The sequence below is a fragment of the Falco biarmicus genome, chromosome 1, assembly GCF_023638135.1.
Source record: "Falco biarmicus isolate bFalBia1 chromosome 1, bFalBia1.pri, whole genome shotgun sequence".
Lineage (NCBI taxonomy): Eukaryota > Metazoa > Chordata > Aves > Falconiformes > Falconidae > Falco > Falco biarmicus.
In genome coordinates this window covers 31,374,672-31,401,852 of record NC_079288.1, presented here as the reverse complement: position 1 = coordinate 31,401,852, position 27,181 = coordinate 31,374,672, and the positions used below count along the sequence as shown (strand labels likewise).

At 43.3% G+C, this 27,181-nt stretch overlaps 2 protein-coding genes across 3 annotated transcripts in view; one reads left to right on the top strand and one right to left on the bottom strand.

Annotated features, from left to right (window-relative positions):
• Positions 1-507: 507 nt before the first annotated feature.
• Positions 508-17,715, bottom strand: P2RX7 (purinergic receptor P2X 7). 2 transcript variants are annotated; one of them, XM_056342648.1, is made up of 13 exons: positions 17,523-17,705; positions 15,795-15,927; positions 15,138-15,209; positions 14,213-14,285; positions 13,179-13,275; positions 9,525-9,605; positions 8,815-8,944; positions 7,723-7,847; positions 4,260-4,353; positions 3,734-3,799; positions 3,521-3,637; positions 2,826-2,921; positions 508-2,358 (listed from the first exon to the last, which is right to left on the bottom strand). In XM_056342648.1, the coding sequence occupies exons 1-13, from the start codon at positions 17,645-17,647 to the stop codon at positions 1,885-1,887; spliced, it is 1,683 nt and encodes a 560-aa protein (XP_056198623.1). In that variant the 5' UTR covers positions 17,648-17,705; the 3' UTR covers positions 508-1,884. The 2 variants fall into 2 exon arrangements, with proteins under 2 accessions (XP_056198623.1, XP_056198634.1); XM_056342659.1 differs by lacking the exon at positions 15,138-15,209 and having other exon boundaries at positions 17,523-17,715.
• Positions 17,716-23,764: 6,049 nt separating this feature from the next.
• Positions 23,765-27,181, top strand: part of IFT81 (intraflagellar transport 81) — a 42,757-nt gene continuing 39,340 nt past the window's right edge. Inside the window, exons 1-3 of the mRNA XM_056355723.1 lie at positions 23,765-24,152; positions 24,934-25,037; positions 25,666-25,846. Of these exons, the coding sequence (XP_056211698.1) occupies positions 24,009-24,152; positions 24,934-25,037; positions 25,666-25,846 (429 nt within the window). The 5' untranslated portion in view covers positions 23,765-24,008. The remainder of the gene's footprint in view (positions 24,153-24,933; positions 25,038-25,665; positions 25,847-27,181) is intronic.

Sequence of the window (27,181 nt, the reverse complement as noted above, 5' to 3'; positions counted from 1 at the left end):
AGCTGCTACACCTGGGAGATATCTCTCCTCCCCCCCCCCCCCCCCCCCCCCCTACTCATTGTTAACAAGTTTAGGGGGAGCTTTTCACCTCCAGACCTGAGTCAGCTGTTCCTTGGAAGTCTGCTGCTGTCAGCCCTGTGCTGAGTCAGGGCTACTAAGTCTGACAGAGAAGCTCGACAGATGACCTCAGGCGGGGACCAAGATGTAACTCATAGCCAGCTCAGGGCAAGGAGAGAGCGCTTTGCCTGCAAAAGATAGCAGAAGCATATGTAAGACTGTCACCCTCCCACCCACAGAATTAATCTTGGCTATCAAAGCAGAGCTCTGCATCACCTAATTCATGCACTTTCCGCCTGATGCTGAGCTGTCCAACACAGTGCTTATTTCAGAAACATCACCATAACTCTCATAATAGCAGGTACATCATGGGAAGAGATGAAGCAAATGACAAACTGGCAGCAGGAATTTCAGACAGTACAAAACTATAAAGACACTTCGAGCCAGCGATAGATAAATCAAACACTCTATTTATTACAACCAGTCAAAACTGAAATCACCAAAAAAAAAGGGGAAAGGATAAGGAAGAACACCTATACAAATGTGAAAGGAGATTAAAATCAGAGTGTTAAGTGAACATTCAGTGTAATTATTTCCAAACAGAGAGTCAGTTCATGTCTCAGAACAGGAATGCATTAATGCCAACTGTAATATTTTTCTTCTCTAGATACATAAGATGCTGTAATATGAACGTTAATTAATGCATATTACAATTGAAAATACAAATATAGCTGACAGTAATGTATCTTAACATATATTTGGGAAATGGAAATGGCAAACTGCTGGGTTAGCTCAGAAAGGAGTGCAGAATATACATGTTACAATCCTTCTCACCTTCTCTCTACAAAAATAGAACATGCTGAGCATAACAAAAAGAAAGAACTGAAAAGGTGCTGGAGTGAGGGTAAATCTACCCTGAGTTTGCTGCTCCTTGGCTGTACTTTGGCCTTACGCGTTGTAGCACAAAGCAACTCACAGTGTGCCAAGTTCCATAGGAGGAGGTATACGATGCAAGGCCTGTTTGAAGTGAAGAGCAAGCAGGAGGCCAAAGTCCAACATTACAGTTTCAATGAGTATGAATGAAATGCCTGAAAATATTACACAAAGACAGTAAAAGTACTTTTCATTGTAATTCCTAAGTTCAAGCTAAAAGGAGCAATACCAAGAGAACACCTGGGCTTTTCAGAAAATGCTTTGTCTGTGTCACAAGTAATCTAAAATGGGCCTGTTTAATCTGGATGGACCCTGAGGCCTTCAACAGTGAGTTATGAAACTACACGCTCAGTGTTTCTTTCTAGAGCCTCTCGATCCAGGGCTGCAGAAAGGTGCCACGGGGAAAATATGCTCAGGACCACATTTTCAAGTGCTATCTCTTTTGGACTTTCTTTGTTCAGGGGTCATGCTTTGAGATGACTCTTGGCTCCATCTTATTTTCAGAGTGTTGGTCATCTCCTGACTCAGCTGTGATTCTGGTATGTATCAGTGCAAAGACAGAAGACCTGGAAGCTCTTACTAAAATGTAGCCCTAAGAATTTGTCCCAGAGCCTACATTTCCGAACCACATGGGGTGACTTGCAGAATGAAGCAAAGGCAGAAGCAAGCACTTTAGCTCAAGGTATTTGTTCCTCTATGCTAAGCAGTAGACAACTGTGCCTCTCCAAAGACAGTATACAAGAATTCAGCTGTACTACAGAAGCTTTTGGTAAGTCACATGCTTTCTATTCTTTTTTTTTTTTTTTTTTAATATATAAGAAAAGCTCTGTGAAAGAAAACAAAATTTAAATGCCCAAGGTGAGGCACAATGTGAGCTCAAGTTGTGCTACATTCTCATTCCATATTAAAACCAGTATAGTTGTGGACTGCTTTGGGATAAGTATCTCTGATTTTCCACCTGCAGCAGTTTGGGATGACGGCTCTGTCTTCTAGATCAAAACAGCTAAAATGCCAGTGGATGTATTGCTTATAAGCAAGGTGACGCAGCTTGTTGTTGATATCATCATCCATCAGGTCCATGAAGGGGTCTTTGTAGAGAAGGGCTTTCTTCAGGGTGTCACGGGACAGCACCAGCTGCTGAAACCCATAGGAGGTTGTGATGCACTGCCCTTTTTTCCTTCGGCAGCAGAGCTGCTCATGGTACATTGGTGTTGGCCGGCATTTGCCACAGCAGCACCACTTTTGGCCATCTGGGGAAGAGGCCCTTTGTCTGAGAGGTTGCCCCAGCTCAGATTCTTCATTATCATGGTTCTCGTTGGACTCGCTGGTGCGCCAGCTGCCAGCATCACAGAATTTCACAGGGTGGCTCTGCAACAATTCCCAACATAAATTAAACAGCATTATCTTAATCCAACTGCAGGGAGAATTTACAACAGTGATCCTCACCATTGGCTTTTTCATTTGACACAGCACAATAGGGATAATGATGATAGATCAGCAGATCTGGAGGAGGATTGTCTTTCTGTGTTGCCAGCGCCCACCCTAGCGAAATCGAATCAACACCTCACAAGTTGTTTCAACACCAACGCACTCCCACTGGCATATACCCACCATGGGAAAGCAGCAATTTTTAGCTGACTCTAGAAAAGACATCCTCTGGTCACAGGACCTATTAACTTGAAGCAGACAATGGGAATCTATTTTAGCCCCTGAGAATCTAATCTGGAAATATGGGCATGTGTGGGGATGGTGGAAACCCAGATCAGTTTGGAATGACATCCCTCAGCTCTCCCTTCCAAAGGGAGGATCCCAAAGGTTAAGTGTCTTGTCTTTACCTCAACAATACTGCCTTCAGCATGCTGCAAGCTTGTTTTCAGAGGCATCTTTATCAAGGTAACATGTGGCTCATCAATATAGGACACATACAGCACCTGTGCAGCAGAAGAAATGAGCATTATCAGCTGGAGATACTTGGAGAACTGGGGACAAACAAAGCATAGATCTGACCTCAGGGCTTGGGTTCTGTAACCTGTACTCCACTAACAATACCCTGCAACTGCATGTTGCAAAGGCCTGTATTTCCAGTATCTGGGCTAGCAAGGACATGGGGAAGTGCGGGGACAGAGGGAACAGGAAGAGATGGTATGGAGCTAACTGTAGGAGTGTGGTTGTGCAGAGCCTTTAGGTACTCTACTCTTCACCCTTTAAAAATGCATGTCTAAAATGCTGGGAGATTATTAGAGGCAGCCCAGAAAATTAACTGTTACTGTCTTGAAAAACAGGAAGAAGCAACTGAAGTTGGCAGGGAAGAGCCTTTGAGCAATGCTCTCTTCATGGACAACCCTTTCATGACATCCTTGTACTGTTTAGAGGGATCACTGTTCCCTGCAAGTTTCCCTGATAGAGCTGGTGTGACTTCTCCATGCCAAGGCAGTGTGTACAGCCCACTGCACTCATGCAGCGCATGCTGTGCACAGCTACATGGAAGCTGCATTTTTGTATCCATAGAGCAGCAATTTACATTCTTTACCTGTCTTGGATCCAGCATAGTCTCAAACTTTTTCCTGTTGAAAATTTTGTAGAATGATGATTTGCCAAAGTGGGAGTAACTACCTACCCAAAGAACAAATTCAATGGCCCATGCAACCTGCACATGAAAAAAAAAGCAAGTAGTGATTCCACATTCTTAATGAGACTGTATCTCTAGAACTGGTTTTATTAACCCTAAAAATAAGTCTCTTACCAAACCAATGTAGGATATCATGGACCCAAGGTTCTTAATGAGTTCAATGGCATTAAATTTTCTACCCTTAAATAAAGCAGAAAAGAATAACTGTGAGGCAAGATCTGTAAACATTCATTCAACTTTATGGCTTTACTTTTTTTGTCTCTTCACAATGTATTGTTGCCTCTTTGCAATTCAATCAATCCCAAAATTTCTTAGACCATCTAAGACATTCGCAGGGGAGAATAAACAACTTAAGAGGGAAACAGCAGTGACGCATGGGGCTCATGACAGTAACATCATGCCATGATGTAGTTGTTACTGTCTCAGTCTTAAACAAAAATTCTGCCTCTCTCCCAGCCCTGCCATTTCATACTCAGCTTTGTTCTCCTATGCTGCTCAGTTCAGTTTAGATCTACTTATCTGACATGACTTCCATTCCAGAATGATGGACAGGAGAGAGGAGAGGGGTATATGGCAGAAGTGGGGCTGTGGAAATAGCAAACTTTCTTCTCCCTCCACAAGGAAAAAGAATTGCACTTACTGTGCCAAAGACAAGGACATCAAACCGTATTCCATAGACTTTGAAAAGAGTCCTCTGCTCCCTCCCGTCTGGTAGCTTGTAGTACCTTGCATATCTGCAAAAGAGTAAACGAAGATCTGTGCAGCTTCCCTGGGGGTTATAATGCCATGAGGCTGCAGAACACAAAAAGAGGTGTAACTTCTTCTCCATTCTTCCTCCAGCTCTTTCAGCCTTCTGAAATGAAGGTGCTGAGGCTTGATGAACAGTATTTTGCTCAGCATCTGACCTGGCAGTCGACACTAAATTAACACATACATAGAGATTTAGACAAATCAAAAATCCAGCTAATGTCAAAGGAGTGTTTTGCTGTCTCAATTCAAATTGGAACTTGAAACTGCAGAAAGAAGTTCAATCACAGGTAAAGCAGACAGAAAACCCCAGCAAGTGTATGTGAAGAGCTGGCAACAAGCATGCCCTTGCTCTGAAAGCTTTCATATCATGTTATCCAAGACCAAATCGAACTCCTGAGTGCACTTCAGCATGCTGGGTATCAATCATTTTCTATTCTTCGACCAGTAGGGAGTGGTGAGAATCATATGAACATTTACTAACTTCCAATTTATTCTGTCAAGAACATAACCTTCCTGAAGCACAGCCCATATCAGCTTATGGATCAATAAGCAGTCACAGAGCATGGAACAAAGAGATCTTTTTAAATCTGACAATGAAAAGCTGGCAGTACTGGCAAAATCATTACATTAAACTGAAAGACATACTAAACCACACAATAGTACTAATATCCAATCTCTGATAACAAGACCTGTATGTTTTCTGCCTCAGACATGCTGCCAGGACTTAAAGTGCTGTATTTTCTTGATTGGTTTACTCTACTGATCTCTGAGTCCTGTCCTTCTTCATTTAGGTAAATAATTTGAATAGGAATTTGCTTAGCTGAAGAAACAGAAGGTCAGTTCCAGGGGTGGTGAATACTCACAGACCACTCTGTCATTGCTAATCGAAAATTTTTTTATAGCTGTTGCCTGTTCAAGTACCAAAAGTGTAAACTGTTTAAGAGGATAAGTCTGGCATAAATGTCATCATCTCAGCCCTCTGCTTTCAAGCATCTCTAGGTACTCATTCAGATGACAGAGACATCTAAGAAAAATACATTTTCCTCCTTTCCTTTCTCTTTGGGTTCAGTCACTGCTACTCTGCTTTGCCATTTTGATGCTAACAAACCAGCCTAGAGCAAGCTTTTAGTCAATTCCACTCTCTCCTGCACATCCTACTGCAAGCTAAGTTTGGCAGGCTTTCAGAGTGCTTTCAATCAGAGTTCTCTAGATCATGCGATCATTTGCTTCCCATTCACCATGATCTGATTTGTATTCTCCGAAGGCAGTGAGTCCCTCAGAAAAACAGATTATAATGTGTTCTGCTTTCTCCTTGCTAGCACAGACATGAAATGCTCTTTTTCCTGTGCTGAATGGTTCCACAGTCTGTGACCAAGACATGTTTTATTGGCCAGTTCTTAGCCTCTGAAGCCTGCAGGTCAGTTAGGTTTTATCTGAAAGTTTTCCTAACTCTTTCCAAGATCAAAGGTTTTTCTCTAGCCCTCAGGGTAGAGGTTATTTCACATCTGCTCTTGATGGAGTAGAAGCCTTCTCTGTAACAGCTTTGTGGTCAGAGCTGACCTGTTAAGAGCTTTCTTGACCACTGGCTGCAGCTTTGCTCTCTTGCACCTCAAGTAGTTCTTTTCTTTTGGAAGGCTAAAGCCTGTTTCCATGTAAGTCTATCACAAAATTCCCTTTGGAACTGAGATGAAATCGATAGGGCTCCAGGCAGACAGAGGGTATAAGCTGTCCAGAGTAGCTTTCCTGACTTCCAGGACAGCTAGACTGCAGGGGAAGCAGCACTCTGTATGTGCCCTGTTTCTTATGCTGTTTTCCCAAATGTTCACCTGTTCTTGACCTTTATTAGCTTTAGGATGCTGGGCTGGATGGACCTTGGGTATCATAATATTTTACATTCTTATGACATGTCACTGATGTCAAGAAAGTTTTCCTGAAATATTAATTGTAGGATCATTTCTAGCTGTCCCCCTCTTACTCACTTGGGTAGTTCTGCAGTCAGCAGCTCTGTTTATACAAGTTGGCATACACCTGCTCAACAGTGTGGCAGGGTTTGTGCATGCTCTTCACCAAAACATCCATGCTTGTTTTAAATAGTATTATGCTCAATCTATTCACTGCTCTTCAGCTTTCACTGCCTTTGCTTTTTAAATTGCTGCACTGAACTACTCTACTCCTCTTTTTTAAATTTGGAAACATTAGAGAATGACTTTTCTTTGCCAATAAACCCCTTGATTAACAGATACAGAGACAGGCCACCAGGATGTGATCTGGCATCACGCACACTCTCCCAGCAGCCTGTGTTCTCAGACCAGGCTCATTTCCTTCAGCAGAGATTTCAGTATAATCAGTATAAACGTGCTACAGACTGGCATTTTGATGCTTAAAAGGTAAAAATTTTGGGCAAACCCATTCTTGGCATTTTGACTCCAGCAGTTAATGTGACAGTAAACATGCTCAAAACCACTCCACTGCCGCCTTCTAAAAGCCTTCTCAGAAACTGCTTTACCTACAAAAGTATATTCAGCAGAAAGATTGGTGGCCTCAGCCTCACAGCACTGTCTTACTTTTTCCTTCTAATCTCCCCCACTTCTTGCTTGTGGTTGCCAGGTCAGAGGGAACACCTATTTGTTCTGTCTTTGCACATCTCCAGCACAATGCAGCTTTGGAATATGCTGGCAGCTCCTAGACAATTATGGCACTCATGTTAGCATCACAAATGTATGAAAACCTATAATGTAATAATAATCATGCTGTGAGTCAAAAAAAGGAATGTTGTTACACAAGAGTTTTGACCGAGATCTGAGGGACAACTTTAAATATGCTGATAAGCATTTGATAAATGCTTTGTGTAACTATTTAGAACTGGAGTCACCTCAAGGTTTTTTGTCAAAATTTCTCATAAATCTATATGCACACAGAACCACAGCTCTAATCTGCTTTTGAATAAATCTTGATTCAGTGAACTGTGGGGTTACTCCGATGGAAGAAAAACACTTTCTTATTTTATTTGTGTTAATTTCCTTGGGAAACTCACAAGTTTAGGTAGTTTCAAGCCTCAGTTGCCATATGGTGAAATCTGCCCAAACTATTCTGTGTGTTAGCTCCTGGAATACTTGTTGGAAATTTCTAGGCCTTTCAACACAGAAATAAAATCTCCTGCAATAGAAACATGCTCACTTAGAAGATGACTGTGATGATACATCTATACAACTGCAGTAACACAGGTTAAGGACGTGACAGTGAAGAAGGAGAATCAAATGCCTTGTCATTCCAAGTCATCATTCTTCACACCTCATCACATCTTTGCTTCAACCCAGAAAACATTCTACTTGCTTCATATAACATTGTTTTACCTGAAGTGCAATCCAGGAGTAGTTTTTCTGTCATCAAGGCGATAAAACCCATACTTTGGACGGCAGTTGTAAAACCATCTGTCCAAGTTACAGTCCCAGTTAATCTCAATGGCAATAATTCCTCCCTAGAAACAGACACAGTAAGCTTAGGGACTAGTGCTGTGATTGCTGCCTGGGCTAAAATGCTGTTAAAGTCAGCGGAGATTTGAGGGATGCCGTTGGCAGGGGCACACCTCTATAGACATGCTAACTCATAAGCAATGTTTGCCAATTGAGCAGTCTTCTGTTGAAGTGACTTCATCACGTGAGCTAGAAGATACCATTCATTCAGGCCTTTCCTACCTTCTGTCTATTTCTCTTCCTCTTAGTAGCACAAGTGTGGATGTAGCTGATACACTGTGACAGTCATTTTGTTGCCTTAAACTACCTATAGGCTCAAACAAAAAGCCTGAGTGCAAGCCTAAGTTTTGTCAGCACCAAGTCCAAATGTTTCATCTTGTATGCACTGTGCCAGGCTGAGAATCCATAAACGTGGCTTGGTGGTCATTCTAGGCAGGACACTTTGCCTCTGCTTCTGTTCTACCCATCTGTCAATATCGACTTTCTAGAGGTATGGCTGGGTACTGCACTAAGGGCATTTTGCTCGATACCCTAAAGAACAGAGTGAAGATGTAACAGCAAAAATAAATGCTTTTTGACTCTGAATGTAAGCTGCCATATGTGTCAGTCTGACTTCTGGATGATTTCCCCAGCAATATGATTAAGGATCTGCTTCAGTAGAATCAAAAGATGACCACAAGCAACAGCCTTGTATAGGAACTATTCAAATACACTGTGCTTTGTAAAAGGGCCTCTACAAGCTACAATGTTAACAAAATACCATCCACTCTGTCAACAATAATATCAACTATGTCAACATCCTGTGAGATGTTAAACACATTTAAATCTTGAAAGCTGGCGTTACTTTGCTTCTCACACAGCCAGTTTCTAAACCTAGAACAATTTCATTATATGACAGACAGCAAAACATGCAGGAAAAGAATCAAGAAAATGTTTTAACACCGAGTGTGAAAAAAAAGTGGTATCACATACCTTCACTGCCACCTCAGAAAAATTCTCTTTGGCTTCCTGAAGGATATCTCCCAGACGGAAAACTGGACAGAAGGGGGAAGTTATCTTGTTGTATGTGCAGGAAGTATTTACATTTGGTGGAAAATTTAGTCTGTGAAGAATATACACACAACTGTTTGAATTTATAAACAAGCTGGAGCAGCTACAGGTACAAGTAAGGGACTTCACACCTACTAGAACCTGTGTTAAATGTACTCAGTTTGTAAGTAAAGGAGCTTTTGGTTTTGTAGCTACCAGATCTATATAACCCTAACTGGGATTTGGGTACCAAGATGAATTCTTTACTTTTTGGACATTATCACCAGCAAAATTTTATCTGTGAAAATGAAACATTTTCACCTTGTAATTTGTATCACACATCTGTTGTGCTACATTTCAGTGATTTTACCCTAACATAAACCAGTATATCTGAATGAACAATTCTGTTGTCCAGTGCATGAGACAAAGAGAGTTATGCTGGGAGGTTCTGTTCGCAAGCTCTCCTTATTTCTCTTGGTTCCTGAAGGATTAATAGGGCTAAAGAATTACAGAAACTTGATACTTGTCGCTCAGGTAGCCACATACCTGAATGCATAGCCTTTTTGAGTAAAGAAGGTGCCAATTTATATAATCTTTTTTTCAGAGCACAACTACTCAGTCTTTAGAAAGCATTGAGGAATGGTTGCACTTACGTGCTGTAATCAAATTTTGGGAAGTGGATGTTGTTCTTTATTAGCACAGTGAAGTCTTCAGAACTCCTCAGAACAGCAGGCCTAAAAAAGGAACATCAAATTAACTATCTTCTTTTACTTAAATACATCAGTTATGCTACTTTACTATTACCTGGAAAGCTGTCAGTAGGAGGAATATGTTGCTAAGAATAACAGATTGAAATGCAAGGAGTGAGGTGGCTCAGGGGATCAAGAAAGATATAGGTGGCTTTCTTAATTTTAGGTATAAATTTTTATTGCATTTGTTTGTGTGGGTCAGGCCTAACTGGCATCTCTACATGCAGCTGAAATATGACCTCAAGAGACTTCTCCTATAAACCTTGCTATAGAACAGCAATAAGAAATTAACTATTTGACAGGTGATGATTTATGCACAATGAATTGGCAGTTTCATTGCTGGTCCCCACAGGCAGCTGGCCATTTACACTAGAGCTGCACAGCTAGTAAGAGTATAAGAATGAACCATGCACTCAATCCTAGAGGATATCGTTGGAAGTTGAGTGTCAATCACATCACCAAAGGTTGTCTTGCCTTCCTAGAAGATACTGGTTTGAGGAACTCCCCTGTAGTGGTTTGTGTCACTAAATGTGCAGGTGGAATGCAAAGATAATGGAGAGCTGGCTGCCAGTCTGACCTTTCCTCAAAAAAGTGGTTTCTCTGAAGCTGATGTGGCAGGAAAGAAGGAATTGTCCACAAATTGCCAGCTGGGTAACCTCGGCCTAGACTGTGTTAGACAACCTCTGCTACAATCCAGGACTTGCCAGGGCTATAGGAAAGTAAGAGATATAATTTTTAGCATTGTCTGTCTAGCATAGGGACTATGCTGAACTAGAATATTGGTGATGTTCTATTTTCAGAATGAGCCAGGATTATTTTAATTTTCATCAAGACAGCCATTCCAAGGGGGAAACCCAGTCTTCAAAGCAGTCAGCCACATAAGGGACAGTGCAGTGCTTCTAAGCAGGGAGTATTTTTCCTGTCATTGTATTTAGAAGTAATGCAGCTGCATTGGAGATCTGTGATGACAAGAAGCACATTAGTTGGATGACATGCAGCTTCCAGGAGGGACTTAACAGAATCACAGAATGGTCAGTGTGAGAAGGGACCTCTGAAGATCGTCTAGTCCAGGGGTCCTCAAACTACTGCCCATGGGCTGGATACAGCCCCCCAGGGTCCTCAGTCCGGCCCCCTGTATTTACAGAACCCCCCTGCCCCCCTCCCCCACGGGTTGAGGGGGGAAACCAAGCAGCCGCAGATGACTGCCTGCCACTTCATCCGCATGCCAGCCCCCTGCTTAAAAAGTTTGAGGACCCCTGGTCTAGTCCAACCCCCTGCTAAATCTGCTAAAGCATGTTCTCCTAGAGCAGGTTGCGCAGAATCGCATCCAGGCAGGTTTTGAATGTCTCTAGAGGAGGCTCTACAGCCTCTCTGGGCAGTCTGTTCCAGTGCTCTGTCACCCTCAAGATAAAGAAGTTTTTCTTCATATTCAGATAGAACTTCTGTGTTTCAGTTTGTGCCTGCTGCCCCTTGTCCTGTTGCTGGGCACTGCTGAAGAGTCTGGTCCCATCCAGACTTCTCATGAGTGTCTTCTAAACCAAGTCAATGAATGAGACTTGATTGCAAACCAAATTAACATTTGTGGATGATAGCTGGACATGAAAGTCACTGATGAGTTTCAGTGTATAATAGTCAAGACATTAATAATATATGTTCATTTTTAAAGAACTAAAAATGAATTAACTTATAATGTGAGAAATCTCCATAATTCACCCACTGGGAAGCATCTGGAATCTGATCCAAAGCTATTCTGAAAAAGGTCTGTAAACACCTGTCCTTCAGCCAGCTAATCTGACAGCCATGCCCTGCCTCAGACAGAAATGAACAATCAAAAATAAAAGAATCTCCTTGCCAACATGCAACGGCTTTGTTCAGCTCCTGCCATAACTAACGGGAAGGAAAAGGAGGCCTCCAGTATAGTTCATGAAACTTACTTTTCGAAGTAATTTGGACAATAAAGACAATCATGGGTGTAACCAAAGCCCAACATTGCTACCACAGTATCTCAACCAGATGGCAAAGCTTCCTGGGCTGTGACCTTGGGTTTATGTATTGTTCTGGTAGAAAATAAACACTGAGCTTTGCTTTTTAGTGATTCCTCATTTTTTCCTTGCCAATGGAACCTGTGAAGGAACTTTATACATCAGAGGTTTGGATCAAACCTCTCATCTGTTATTTTTGGTCCCTGGTAGTGACCGACTACTGGCGCTGTAGAGGAAGGTTAGGAAACAAGACAGAATGTGTCAGCTGAGTGATGTAATTAAAAGCAAAATTCCCTCTGTAACATACGCAGCAGTGAGCCTACGCAGTGTGACATTTAAAAATGACTGGCAGTCACTGAAATTTTATAAAAAAACTCTAGGATTTTATTAACCCAGGAAGCTCATGCATATCTTTCCCGGATGCTGTATGAACAGTTACAGCCTTCCTGTTGTTGGAGGACAAAGACTTTTTCAGATCACAACTCTGTCTGCAGGGGAAGGGAATGGAAATTCCTTTAGAAGAGCTGAAAAAAACTCAGCAGAAGGACCTGTAGGAGGCATTGTGGGCTCTGGAGGGGACCTGGCAGTGGAAAAACTGCTCAGTCTGCAGAAAACCCCAAATTAGGGCCATATATGGGATATACACATAGAATCGTGCTTTTATCTTTTAAAAGCAATGAGTTAATAAAAGTGATAATTGATCCAGTTTCTTACAGATGTATTTCAAAGGTGGTTGAGAGGAGCTAAAATTGCTTATCATTTGCTCTCTTAGAGTATGATTTCCATCATTTCAGTTGAAATAAAGTATTTTTTTTTTTTTTTCATGCTCTGGTTGATAGAAAGATAACATTCTTATCTTGGAACACTACAGTCATGGGCTTACAAAAAAAAGATGGCTATGAGGCCCTTCCATCCTACTCTCCAGGTCACAGCAGCATTGTTTTGTGGAGTCATTTTCCTAGGATTGCCTTCAGCTCACTATTGCAGATTGCCAGCACTGAGTTTGTCATCATCTGCCTAGAGAGGATGGAGAGACTGTTCTTCAGTCTGAGGTGGATCCCCACACACTAGCCTGCAGCACAATGTACAGATAACCAATCTGCCCCTACTTTTCTGGGAGGTGGAAGCAACCTCACTGTGATAAATGAACCCACGAGGAACTTCTACACCATAGAGCCCTAAGCCTTGCAGAAGAAACCCCCAAGTTAAAAAACTTTTTATTTCTGTCTCTGATTAAACCTATCTTACATTGATACGTTTTCCTTGACATTTGAATTAATGAGCCAAATGCCTCTAGTAAACTGAAGATGAGCCTGTGACATCTAAAACTGTTTCTATGGCAGCTGCATGATGATACAGACTGGAGGCTATGATTTCACTGCAGAATCATACACCAGGACAGATTGTTAGATGTAAGTTATTTAGACATTATAATAAGTGTTAGCAGTATGGCTACAAAGAAGATACATGAGACCTACATGTGCCTAGGCAAAGGGATTACCCTAAAATTTCATTACTTTGTCAAATTAAATTCTTCTTTTGATATCAAAAAAATGGAGATATCTCTTTCACTTACTTAGGGGGGCTTTCCATGGATTCCACAGGGCACCATGCCCTGACCTCACAGGTTTTAGTAGTTGCATTGTAATTCACACATCTTCCTGTTTTAATCCCTGTAAAGAAATAAGCTCTACTCAGCAAAGACAAGAGGTTTTTGCCAGTTAGAGACAGTTTCAACATATCAGTGGATTCCTCCTCAAATATAAGATAGGGAGCTTGACATTTCAGATTGTTGCAGCTTTCTATAGGAGGAAGCTGTAGGACAAACTACCCAAACCACAGTCCTGCTACACCTCATCAATCCTTATTTAGCCATTTTCTTGGGTCAGTAGTGCTTGTCATTGTTTTGGCTGAGGGTGAAGTAATTTTCTACACAGTTTTATATAAAGTTACATATCTGAGTCTTGGGATAAATCGAGAAACCAACTGTTTCAGTCAGAAGTGTAATTCAGCAACATGAGCAAATTAAACAAGGACATAAAAGTGGTCAGAAAACCTTAACTCTTTCCGCATCCCTAGAAATTCAGTATTTTCTGTGAGTGTCTAGTCTTTATCAGGGTAAGTGCTAATCCAGCCAGCAGCCCAAATTCAGGGAATCTCAGTACTACAAAGAATTCACATAGCCGATGAAAACAGTATGATGCCTTCTGGACAACTGGTCCCAACACAGGACACAAGTCCCCTGACTTATTCTGAGAACTACCTAATCATCATAGGGGTGTTACAGATCCTTCAATCACTCCATTTGCTAAGCAGTCATGGGCTTCAGTGGGAGTGACTGTAAGATTGGCCCTCATTCACACCAGTCTATACTCTTCTTCACATCTCCCCTTCCTCTGCTCCCTCTCACTGTTTCTCCTTTTAGTAAGGGAACACACAAACTGATAAGAACTCAGTTTTGTGGTTTGGAAAATATGTTCTCAGATATTTCTTAGGATTCTGTACTGCAGTTCTCCCGGTTGGATCTTGCACATGCTGCACTGGTCAAAAATGCGGTAGAAGATAGTACACAAGACGAAGTATTTCAATCTGAAAATGCCGTTTACATACCATGACTGTGGATATCTACACTCCCTTTTTCACAGGACTTGTCTGAAGAGCAGATAGCTTTGACAAAGGGATACTGGAAAAAAAATTACATAAAAGAGCAATACAAATATCTCCCTCTCCACACCTAGGTACAAAGCCTTACTCAGTTTCAATGTATAACTCTCAAATAATAAGAGAAAATAACAATGCAGAACCGGTATAACCCTTACTAATTATCTGGCTTATAGGAGACAAAGGCTCAGCTACCTGCAAAAACAACAAAAAATCCCTTTCCATGCTTACAATAACATTTTCCTTTATTATTTGTATCTTTTCCCATTTTTTACACTCTCTCCTATGTTATTAAGCACGATAAATTCTATACTGGAGTTTTAAATTCTTTGTTTACTAACAGTCCCATATAGTTTTGCCAGTGAAAGTCAACTTGTATTCAGGAACTACTCTGCAAGGTCCCACTTCTAGGCCAGCCAAATGAAGAGGAGAGCTGCATCTGACAACCAGGTTTGATCTACAGAAAGGAAGGAAGGGGACACGTAGGAATGAGCAACAGTAGTAGTAAAAGCACCAGATTAGCAGAGAAGCTGATAGAAATTCTGTAGCTCCATCATTCCTTCAGGTTTTCTTCGAGAGCAGCAGCAATACCAGAGAAGCTGGACAGCAATCACTGGCCTGAATGTCATCACCTTCTGAAAGTGATGCAGATAGGTTTGGCTGCAAGGTCATTGGTGAGAGGCGAAGTCACAACTGCCAGCAGACTCCCCAAGAAAGAAAAGGAGCAATTAAATGAGATCTTGCGTGTTAGCTGCTTAGATACAGGCATAGAGAGCAACAGTATTTGCTTGTACTGGACTGCTCCAAGGACAGTCCCCTCTTACATCAGCATGTGTTCCATGCATCATAAGTATAAATCACAAAATATATTTACCTCAGGGCAGGTATGCTCAATCTGATTCTCTGTCGTAATGATGTTGGTCATCACAAAAAAAGAGTTTACCCCCTACATGGAGGAAAGGACATGAACCTGACTGAAATTTCACATACTTCATTCAGAAATCAGTTATTTCAGAATATCACCTGAAAGGACAACAAGGCTGTTCCTGCTCTATCTTCCCCTGATAGACATCCAGATTTTACCCGGCTCAAACAGGAAAAGTAGGGACATCTTCTGGGAAGGAATGAGCAGCCAGAGGCAGGAAGGTGCTGATTATTTTTCTTTTTAACTGGCATCACAACCAAGAAAGATATACTAGCATTAACTGGTAATAACACTGCTGTGTTTAGCACAGCTATACCAGAGTGAATCCGTCCCTAGGTTTGCTACTACCAAAATAATAAATTGATTATGTAAAAATTGTGTAACAAATAGAACCACAGAAATTTCATAAGACATGATATTCCACACATACACACCACACACACACACACCCCTTATATTAAAGGAGGAAGGGAAGATTTGGCTTTAAGCATTGCTATCTCCAATGTAATTACATTGAATGGCAGGATACAGACATGTCATGTCAGGAAAGCAACCAGATGGATCAATGGAAGCTGAACACAGGACTGACATTAAATTAAGACTTGCCTGCACTGGTATAGCGTATTCTGCTGTATCCCAGATCCTGTTGTTTGTGTAAGCCACTCCCTTCACACTAGTGCGAACTGAGCTGTTAATTTCATCCGTCTCCTGATAGAGTCTGTGAATGAAGACTATACAACTGGCCAGATAAAACAGAAAGGACAAATAAGCCCATAAGAATAAAATGGGTCAGCTTGTTTGTATCATCCTTGGACAAAATGCACTGCAAGATAAAAGTCAGATGGACATTTTTAAGTAATGGAGAGCCTTTTTAGTGTGAGGCACATGCACGGCTGGACCAAAGTCTGCCTTGTTTTCACTTTCGCAACTTCTAGCTTTGTCAGAAATGAATTGATATATGCATGAAGAAAATTTCTGTTTTCCATCCTAAATTATACAGACTACATGAGGTGACATCCTGGCCCTTCAGATGCCATTTGTGAAACACCAATTAACCACAACAGGACTTGAGGTCATCCAAAAACTTTTACCCATGCTGCGTTGCTGTGTACCTAGACTCTGACTTTTTCTGTCCCAAATGGTAGTGTCCTCTCTATGTTTGTTTTTTACGAGAGCTTAGAATACTTCATCCTTATCTTTCCAGAGTGACTATCTTTTGTGCCTTAGGCTGATTACTATGAAAACCTTGACCTAATGGTTTCACTTTCTCATGCATTGAGTGTGTTAACAAAAGGAGGAAGGATGCCTCAAATGTTTTTAAGCTGACAGGAAAGTCATCTAGCTCATTTAACTCATAAAAACACCATCAACTTTGAAAAACCATGTTCAGAAGATACTTTCTACACAACACAAAACTGATATAAAAGGTTTGCTTTGGAAAACAAGCCACAAGAGCTAGCACCATTTCAATATAACAACAAACTGTTCTGGAGGAGGATAAAACAGTACCTGAAGAACAGAAATATAAAGCAACTGATCAGTGATCCTTTATTAGTATGGTCTATTATAACAGCATTTCTGCCTTTTCCAGGAGAACAGTGCTTTGGGATAACCACATTGTTGGAAACTGGCAGTGGGAACCCAGCTCTGAGCACCAGTAGGTGGGTATGGTACCTTAGTAAGGCAACTTGAATTTCCTGCAGACCTGATTCTTTGTGAGATTGGGATCAGTGTGCTCAATGTCCTGGCTTGCAGCCTTCCCACGAGAATAAAACCAACTTCATGAACTTCAGCAGACTTTGTTCAGCAAACACTTATCACTGAGAACAGCCCTAGTTTGGCAGCAAAGAGGAAAATCTGCCCTTTAGAGGCAATCAGTTATTGTATATTCCTAAAACATCTTATTGTTCTTGAAATCTGCTGCAAAGGGTGACTCACTATTTCATCTGACCCTGAATAGGAGACTCTACAGAGCAGGCTCTAATCTCAGAAACAGTGGTGTAAATCTAAGATTATTCAGTGGAGTTATTTGGATTTTTCAGACAAGAAACAAAACCAGACAGCATGGCAAAAAACAAAACTGACAGTGGATTTTAGAGGCAGCTTAGTTAACTATGTCCAAGCAACCCACCCTGTTAGATAAAAATCCATGCTACACTCCCACCACAAAGTTCCCACACCACCTGTCTCCCAAGAATGGTCTACCACCAGATTAATGACCTTGTTTGCTGCCACAAAACTCGAAGTGCTGAAAGCTACATTGTAACCAGGCAACCACTAATACAAGAAACGCTTCCTCGGGTACAACACAGCATCCTTTCACCATCCACTTACCAAATAGACAGAGCAAGAGTTGCATAGAAGACAATCTGCACACATCCGCATACAGGACTCTGGATGCGTACGTATTTTGGAGAGCTGTACTGACTCACGGAGTCCAGGCAGCCCTGTACATCCATTGCTAGTACTTCCCGTGAGGCACTGGCTTTTGAAAAAAATGCAGCTGCCTAGTGCTGTCTCCTTCCACCCCTACGTCCTTCCCAGGCCACTCCACTTAAAGGCACAGTCAGGAACCTGTATGAAATGGTACCACAGGCCATTTAAAGAATGGCGGTTGATGGAATGAGGAACTACCTGAAGAGCCACGTCCTTTGGTTTATTCACAGAAAAAGCACCGAATTTTACCCCGAAGCTCCAGAACGGGTTGCTCAGCACTGTTCTTGTCACCTTCTGTTGACGGCCGTTCTCCTCAGTACTAGCAGACTTAGCCAGTCTGAAGAAACACTGGGACAACTGTAGAGATGAGGCTAAATGGATGGAAGCCAGCATCATGCTGACTTTCTTCTGGGCCAAACTTTTCACCACCCAACACTTTGCACCAGTGGAAAGAAGGTGTAATGCACTTCTGGACTGGGCAGATGCGTGCAACACCCACTCTGCAGGGGTGGCAATGGTAATGCAAGCTTTTGGGTCATCAATGGCCACAGAGATCTCAAGCTTCTTATCTCACATTGCATGTGACACCATCCTGTATGGTCTTAGATTGGCTTCGTATCAGGTCATGGGATTAAAAAAGGAGTAGCAAAGTCACTATTCCTCCCAGCAGAGCCAATACATGGCACGTACTTTGGCTGCAGTCTCTCCTGCTCTACAGAACCACACACAAGCCAGCGCTGGTCATTCAGTGTGCTGCAAAGGCAACTATTTGCATCTGGTCTGGGGGGTCGAAGAGGAGGTGTGAGGCTACCATCTGACACTGTAAAGACAGGAGGTGGAGCTGTAAAGATGGAGAGTTGTGAAGGTGGGACCTGTAAATCTCAGGCTCAGTCTGAAAGACAGGAAGTTTGTATCAGAATCCATTAGACCCAGATCAAAAGGACCAGGGTTCTCTCTCCTGCAACAGAAGACCAACACAGAGGTGCAAAATATACAAACTCTACAATACAGATCTAATGTTTTTCTTCTAATCCTTTAGCATTTTAAATCACCTAGGATGCTACCTACGGCTGTAGTCATGACAAAACATTCAGAAACAGATAGGCTTCTTGGCTGTCCCTATTGTCTTAAATGCTTGAGCACACAGGAACAAGTTACATTTTGCACAAACAGGCTTAATTTTTTGAGACATCAGTAATCACTCCTTAGCCTTTTGCTGATCACAGTCCATACTGCCATGGTGGGTATTAGTGACACTTAAGTAAGCAAAATCCTGCTACATAATAACTGAAAAATCTGCAAGTAAGAATCAGAAACAGACCTGGGATGCATTTAGGTGCTAGAATTGCCACAAAGAAACTGATTTTTAATGTAACACAGACCTATGTGTACATTCACATAACAATATTTATAATAGAAAATCAAACAGGAGGGCTCAGATTGCATAAGCAAAGCAGAAGTGTTGCCTTCTCTTCCTAAATGCTTGTCTTCACTTAACATCTTCCATCTGTTTGGGTTCTGTATTGGGTTTGAATGGCTAGGTCTCAGTAGTGGGGGAGGGCTACAGGGTGGCTTCTGTGAGAAGATGCCAGAACCTTCCCCTGTGTCCAATGGAGCCAGTGCCAGCCAGCTCCAAGATGGACTCACCGCTGACCAAGGCTGAGCCCATCAGCGATGGTGGCAGCACCTGTGGGATAATGCATTTAAGAAGGGCAAAAAAAAAAGCTGCACAACAAATTGCAGCTGGAGAGAGGCACGAAACTATGTGAGAGCAACAACTCTGCAGCCCCCTAGGCCAGCGCAGGAAGAGACAGGAGGGGCTCCAGGCGCCGGAGCAGAGATTCCCCAGTAGCCTGTGGTGAAGCCCACGGTGAGGCAGGCTGTGCCCTCAGCCCATGGAGCCCATGGCAGAGCAGATATCCACCTGCAGCCCGGGGAGGCCCCACGCCGGAGCAGGGGGATGCCGGGATGCCCTGGGAAGCCTGTGCTGGAGCAGGCTTCTGGCGGGACCTGTGGCCCTGTGGAGAGAGCAGCCCAGGCTGGAGCAGGTTTGCTGGCAGGACCTGTGACCCCATGGGGACACAGTCTGGAACAGTCTGTTCCTGAAGGGCTGCACCCCATGGAAGGGACCCATGCTGGAGCAATGTGTGAAGAACTGCAGCCTGTGGGAAGGACTCACATTGGGGAAGTTCATGGAGAACTGTCTCCTGTGGGAGGGACCCCATGCTGGAGCAGGGGAAGAGTGTGAGGAGGAAGAAGCAGCAGAGGTGAAATGCAATGAACTGACTGCAACCCCCATTCCCCTGTGACACTCAGAGGGAGGAGGCAGGGAATTTGGGAGTTAATTTGAGCCCTGGAAGAAGAGGAGGGTGGGTGGAGGAAAGGTGGTTTTAAGTTTTGGTTTTGGTTCTTTGAGCCCTGGAAGAAGAGAGGGGTGGGGGAAAGGTGTTTTTAAGTTTTGGTTTTGGTTCTCATTATCCTACTCTAATTTGAATTGTAATAAACTCATTTCCCCCAGTCAAGCTCTTTCGCCCATGACTGTAACTGCTGAGTGATCTCCCTGTCCTTATCTCAACCCACGAGCCTTTTGTTATATTTTCTCTCCCCTGTCCAGTCGAGGAGGGGAGTGATAGAGTGGCTTTGGGGCACCTGGTGTTCAGCCAAGGTCAAACCACTACAGGATCTAATCTTGGCGGTTTGGCTGGAGGTATTAATCTTCTTGCCCACCACGTTCCATACAAGGTGATCTCTCTTTGCCCACGGAGCACGGTTTTGATTTGCTGGCTTCCATGGTGGAGCACACTCACAGTTTTATAAGGCTGTCATCCACAAAGCAGTAGCTATAAAGGGAGGAGGAACTCAGGAGGGAGTAATGAAGCCATGCCTGCAGATCTGAAGAGCTCTGGGTAGTTTATTCGCAGGCTCATTCTCTTTCTTTTGCACATTGCCTCTGCATAATGCCTTTTCAATAAGCAGTTTCCATAAGCCTTTCCCAAGCAATATAAAAAAAAATCCCTATGCAGAGAACTGTATGGAACTATAGGGCTGAACTGTTACAATGACTCTCATGTCATGAGGAAACTTTGCTTGAAACCCTGTATCACTCTCCATGCAAACTAACTTGGGAATTTGGAAAATGCCCCAAGAATTATACAACAAACATATATGAACGTTGGCCTTTGATTCTGTAAGACTTGATCCAGATACCACATGACTCCAACTAAGATAACTTAAAACAAGTTAAGCATCAAACAAATATCCCAAATGCTTTCTGTAATATTTACCCAAGGTTGCACTGAAATCTATTATCTCTTTTATGTCTGTGAAGATTCTGTTGTGATATAGAGGTCAAGACATTGAGCTAAGCCTTATTTTATTTTTTTTTAAGCAGTAAGTTTGAAAATTCTGATGCCACTACAGACTGTAAATACCAAGCAGCAGGCAGGCAGCCTGGGGTAGCAATATGGCTATTTTGGGCTGCACTTATGAATAGCACAAAATGGTTGGAAGAAACGATCATGAAAACATACAACTTTAATGATGACACAGGTTCCCCCACACTTTCCCCAAGCTGGGAAGTCCCATAGAACTGGGCTCCAACGTATGATCTTGCTCCTGACTTCAATCACTTGAGCTGTCAAACGGGTACAGTCCAATTCTAATGACATCTGGTCATGGAGGTCTCCTTCCCCCCAAGAGTCAGAACAATTAGGCTTCATGGGTTTCCACTGTGACAGAGTTAAACAATCTCACCATGTTATTTTTCTCCTTATCTTGGCATTTCCTAAAGTTTTCAGACTTCCTTCCTCTTCTTTATCTGTCACCTCTTTAATGTTACAGAGATATAAGAAGGGAGCGGTCCTTTGCTTCTTGCAAGGTGTGGAGACTGAAATAGTCTGATGTAGAGGAGAATCTTAGAGCAGCACTCTCCCACCATACCCAGCACAGATCCCTCTCCATCCTCAGCACTATTGGCACAATTGCTTTCTCCTCTGCACTGAGGTTTGAAGAAAAGATGTGTATGGGTATTTACAGAAACGGTGTTTCTCTAGCATTAAGTGAGGGACCCACACCAACTGCTTCCTATTACCCATTAAGGCAGTCTACAGGGAGCAGGACCTGGCCCCCAGGGCCTCTACAGGCAACATCGTTTTCATTTGCTCTCTCTGTGTATTCTATATGCTCAAAATACTCATCAGAAGAAAAACGTAATTGATACCAGGAAAACATGTCAAGGGAAAGTAGATCTCTTCTGGGAACTTGTAGGTAAATACGGTTCCTAAAGGTCAGTATACGTACTGAAAGCACAAAGGAAACATGAGCTAGTTTTAAAGTTCAAATCCAGGAGTCAGGAGACTTGGATTATGTTCCTGGCTCTACCACAGCTTTCATGCACAACCACAAGCAACCCATCCATCCCCTCTGTAGCTGAGTTTAGCCAGTTAAAAGCTAGGACACCAGTGCAGTGTCACTTTTCAGGCTTCCCGTGAAGACCAGTAGATTAGTATTTTATGAAGCATTTTCTGTTCCTCAGAAAGAAAAAAGGAGATTACCTAAGACAGACGCAGTGCTTAGAATTGCAAAGTATTACATGCTATTTACTGAGTCAAATTCTGCAGTGATTTACAACCTGTGCATTTCAATTGGCGCCAATTTAGTATGACTCATTGCATATTTTAATCCATCATCTGTGGATTCACATGGGATTCTAAGACTATCCAAGAAGCTGATCACAATAGCAGAGGCTCCAAAATCCACCTATTTAAGGTCTAAGCACGGGGTTTGAAAGATCCGCAACAAAAAACTTGCAGATTGAGAGATACCCATTTCACAAACAAGTTTCACTTTAATATATAGTTATTTTTGATTCCTTGGCATTTTTGAAGCTCCTCTCCTCGTTTCAGATTTAGCATAGCTAGCACTGCATATTTATTGCTACTCTGAGGCACACTGACAACTGATGTTGAACCCTGAGGGCATAAATCTGCTGTTTGCCCTAGTGAAGCCTGGGCACAGGACCTGGCACAGGATCCTCTGTGCATTTTTCTGTCTCAAAGAAACGAAGTAACCGTACACCTGATACGTACATCAGCCACACATGACATCCCTTTATATTCTTTATACTGACTTTATACAGTCAAAGACTGCCAGAAATCTTAATTGGGTAACTGCATCAATCTGTTTGTACATCTCCTACACATGCGACAGCAGCCTCCTTCTTAAGAAACCGCAAAGCTAAGTATATACTTGAAAGGGTGAACCTCAAACCTATTTTTGCTGTTCCTTGCATCAAGGAAACGTGCTGTGAAGGAGCCCCACGAGCGCCGCAGCCTATTGAGCACAGGCCCCAGCATGGCCTCCCCGCCACCACAGCCAGGCTTCCCACACCGCAAAGCCCCCCGAACCTGCCCGGGGGCTAAACCCCTCCGGCGTCTGGCGAGGGTGCTGTGCCCACCCCGCTGCCTCACAGCGCCGCGCAGGGCAGGGCAGGCCCGGCGGCTCAGGTCAGAAGCTGGGCATCAAAATCCCAATCCCTGCCCAATGGGGGGCGGGAAGCCGGGGGGACACTGGACACGCCGGGTGACAGCTGCCCAGGGCCCGCCGGGCTGGCCAAGCGGCGCAGCGGGAAGGGCTGCCGGGGCAGGTCGCGGAGTCGCCGGAAGGCCTCCCGGTGCGGCCTGCTGCGCGCTGCCTCTCCTCTGGCCGCTGCAGGCTGCGAGGGCAGCGAAACAAGCGAAAGAACAGGGACCCGCCGGGAGAACCGAACCGAACCGAGCCCGCCCCGCCCCGCCCCGCAGCCCGCCCCGCCCCCGCTCTGCGCAAGCGCGGCCGCCCCTGGGCAGTTTCCAGCCGCTCCGGCGCCTTGCGGAAGTGACGCCATTGCCCTGGTCCGGGCAATCGTTACCAGGGTAACCGGGAGGCGCGCGCGGGAAGTCCGGGGCGGCCCGGCACCGGTCCGCGCCGGGGGGGGGGAAGGACGAGGCGGCCCCGCCGCCTCAGGGCGCTGCAGCTGGCGGGCGGCCCCGCCGCCTCCCCCCGCCGCCTCCCCCCGCCGCCTCCCCCCGCCGCCTCCCCCCGCCGCCTCCCCCCGCCGCCTCCCCCCGCCGCCTCCCCCCGCCGCCTCCCCCCGCCGCCTCCCCCCGCCGCCTCCCCCCGCCGCCTCCCCCCGCCGCCTCCCCCCGCCGCCTCCGTGAGGGGCCCGGCCTTCCTCCCTGGGCCGTGGGGCTGTCGGGGCGGCCAGGCGGGGCCCCGTGGGCCGGGGGCACCTCACCGCCTCGGGGGCGCCTCCAGCCACCCTCCCGGCGGCTCCCGGCTCACTCTCCCTGCAGAGGCCTCCTGACATCTCTTCTGTCTTTCCTGCAGAGGTTTTTCCAGGACACGATCATGAGTGAGCAAATCCAGTTCATTGTTGAGAAGCTCAATCAAGAGCCCTTCAGGAAGAACTACAATTTAATTACCTTTGACTCCTTAGAGTCAGTGCAGTTGTTGCAGCTGCTCAATGATGTTCTGGGGGAGATTGACCCAAAGGTAAGGAAGGCAATCAGGGCTGCTCAGGCCTGTGTAATCACAAGCATCTTAAATGGGCTTGACACATCAATGTGCTTTTATTTAGGCCTGGCTCTGTATAATCTTGTGGCGTGTTTGGTTTACCAGAATAGCTTGTATGAATCTTCCTGGAAATAAATGTGCCTGGCAAGAATTCTTTCTGTCTATACATCTATGTGTTTTGGCAAACCAGCAAATGTTTCTTGGGCCAGGGGTACTGGATCCCTGTCCCCCAGAAACATAACTGTATATTTTTCTGTGGAATCAGGATACAGGTCTTACCTTGGTTCATATGGACAACTGCTGTGTTCTTGCACACATGCATAGGGTAGGAACTGATCAAGGACTGAACCTCATGACTTAGCTGTTGCAATTGATATTGAATCCCTCTCCTTTGGGGCTACCAAAAGTGTGTGTGAGATCAGAAGGGATTGTTTATACATCGGGGGTGCAGATATGTGTGCCTTGGTGTGCTAGGATAGCTGACTTCCTTAGTGGAAGTAATCAGCTCGTGTACATAGATGAGGTGCCATGAGCCAGGAGAATGTATACCTCAAATAAATTTACCTGAATACACACGTTGGAGAAAAATCCATTAGAAGAGAATTGAAGTTTGGTGATAAAAAGTATGTTCTGTATGGAGCATCTAATTTCATTGACATACCATGATACATGGATAAAGTCAATTCCTTTAGTGTTGCTAGTTAATTAACATGACTTGGACAAACAGTGGATAATTAAATTTTTTTTTAAAACGATTTAGCATGCTGTTGACATTAGAGAAGAGCTGCCGGAACAGACAGCTAAAAGAATGTTGAGTCTTCTTGGTATCCTTAAATACAAACCTCCAGGAAGTATATCAGACTTGTAAGTATCTTTTTGTCTACAGATCACGGTAAAACATCTTTTACCGTTTACAATTCAGTACTTGTGTGTCTTTTTGATCTCGACTATCCCAGTGGGTACGTGTAACGCCTTGAAGGCAGCTCCTGCCTTGTGCCTATGGAGTGTATGTTATAGCGGATGGCAGCAGAAGGCTGCGGCGGGTGTAGGCTGCCCTCAGTCCCCGCTGCAGTCGCTGCTATTGCGGAGCCAGCCAGGAGAGGGTGCCGCATGACTGGAGGGTCAGTCCCGTCCCCGTCCCTTTCAAACCACCCGCCCGAGGCTGGATTGCACCCTTCTGCGCCAGGTTATAGTCCAGAAAACCTACACGCTTCCCACATTGCGATACTCTTCGGGAATAAAGGCAGAAAAGGAAGAGTTGTTGTTGCTGGCTTTAGCCTTCCGATGTGTTTACGGGGGTTCTATCTGTCTCAAGGTAGCAGAATTGGGATCATAAACAGCAAACCGGCATCATGAATGTTTTCTCTTTTCATAACATTAATAAAATCATTAAGCAAGTGGAGGGGGAATGTCAAAATATTGCAGATTGTGCCAAGCTAGTGTTCTTTAGTACGAGATTTATTGGTATTTTCTTTTTGTTGTTTTCATATAGGAGTGCATTTCGCCAAGGGTTAGTCACTGGAAGCAAACCTGTAATTCATCCTGTTTTACATTGGCTTCTTCAGAGGACCAATGAACTCAAGAAAAGAGCTTATCTGGCACGTTTCTTAGTAAAATTAGAAGTGCCAGCGGAGTTTCTACAGGATGATACTGTGGCTGACGTCAATAAACAGGTACAGTTTTCCATGAATGCCAACATTTTACATTAATTAAAGTGCAAATAGGAGGGATAAATGAACTGGGAAGTTACTGTTGAGCTATGTGTTCAAGTGAGTTATATTAAGAGCATGTTGGAATCAAGGGTGAGCAAAGATTCCTAAGAAGAAATGCATGTCTTGACCACTTTTCTTCCAATAACCCTGAAATTGTATGTTAATGGGTAGCATTGAATTAAAGGTTTCAAGCCCATTAAATACTGGGTGCTAAATAATGTTCAGAGGCATGCTGGCCAAGACAGGCTTTTATTTCTTAATTATTAAACACTTTTTCTTCCATATGAACTATGAAAAGGATATTTTTAACTTTATAAATTACAACTTCAAACTAGTCCAGAAAACGTTATGACCAAAAGCCAACGTCTCCTAATTGTCAGTTGATTATATAGTATTTAGTACCTAATATTTGTATCAGCCTTATCCCACTTCTGCTTCAAACATTTATGTTTTTGTGAAAAAGTAAAATATTTCTTTTTCCTGAGCTGACATTCCTATTCATTATGTTTCCACTTCTTTTGTGAGCATTAAATGTTGATTTTAGGTAGTCAGGCTGGGTGGATTTGAAATGTAAAGCTTAAAGTGAATCAAAGTTATGGTTTTAGACCTGTATTATGAGGTACATATTTACCTCATTTTTATCCAGTTTTCTGTGCCTTTTGTTATACATAGTGACTTGCAAAATCACAGTGTTTTTGAATGTTTGTAACAGGTAACTCAGTCTATTAATTGTGTACCAGCAAAGCTGTATAGTCTGACTAAAGCTTGACTAAACCTCTTATTTTTCTGTTACCACTAACAATATTGGATTTATAACCTGGAATAACTAAGCAGAAGTAGCAAAGAGAGAAAGGAATGCAGATTGTATGGTTTTTCAGTATGTCGCAGTCTTAGTATGTATAAATATCCAACTCCCATAATTTCCATTAGGTAAGATGTGTTCCTTTTTGGAATTACAGTAATATAACCATCTTATTAAATTAATACCTTGCTGATTATTTCAAAACAGAAGCTATGGTAATATAGTACCTTAAAGTAATTTAACATTACAATGCAAATATTGAGAATCTAATAGATTAAAGAATTTAGCCTAAATATTTAGATACAGACTTGCAATAGTGTGTTTTAAGAAAATATTTCAAATATGAGAGTTTGGAAGTCGTAGAACATGGTCCAGTTTTATGGTGTATAGGATGAAGTTTAAATGTACTCTTGTAAATTATTTAAACAAGATACTGGGAATACTTGCCACCTTCCCAACTGGGTTGTGATTTAGACATCGGATCGGCTGCAGTA

Coding starts and splice junctions, on each gene's coding strand:
- P2RX7 (XM_056342648.1), bottom strand. CDS start 17,647: ATGGATGTACAGGGCTGCCTGGACTCCGTGAGTCAGTACAGCTCTCCA. Junction 4,354..7,722: donor ACTCCTGGATTGCACTTCAG/GTAAAACAATGT, acceptor ACTCTTTTGCAG/ATATGCAAGGTACTACAAGC. Junction 2,922..3,520: donor CTATGCTGGATCCAAGACAG/GTAAAGAATGTA, acceptor TCTGCTGCACAG/GTGCTGTATGTGTCCTATAT.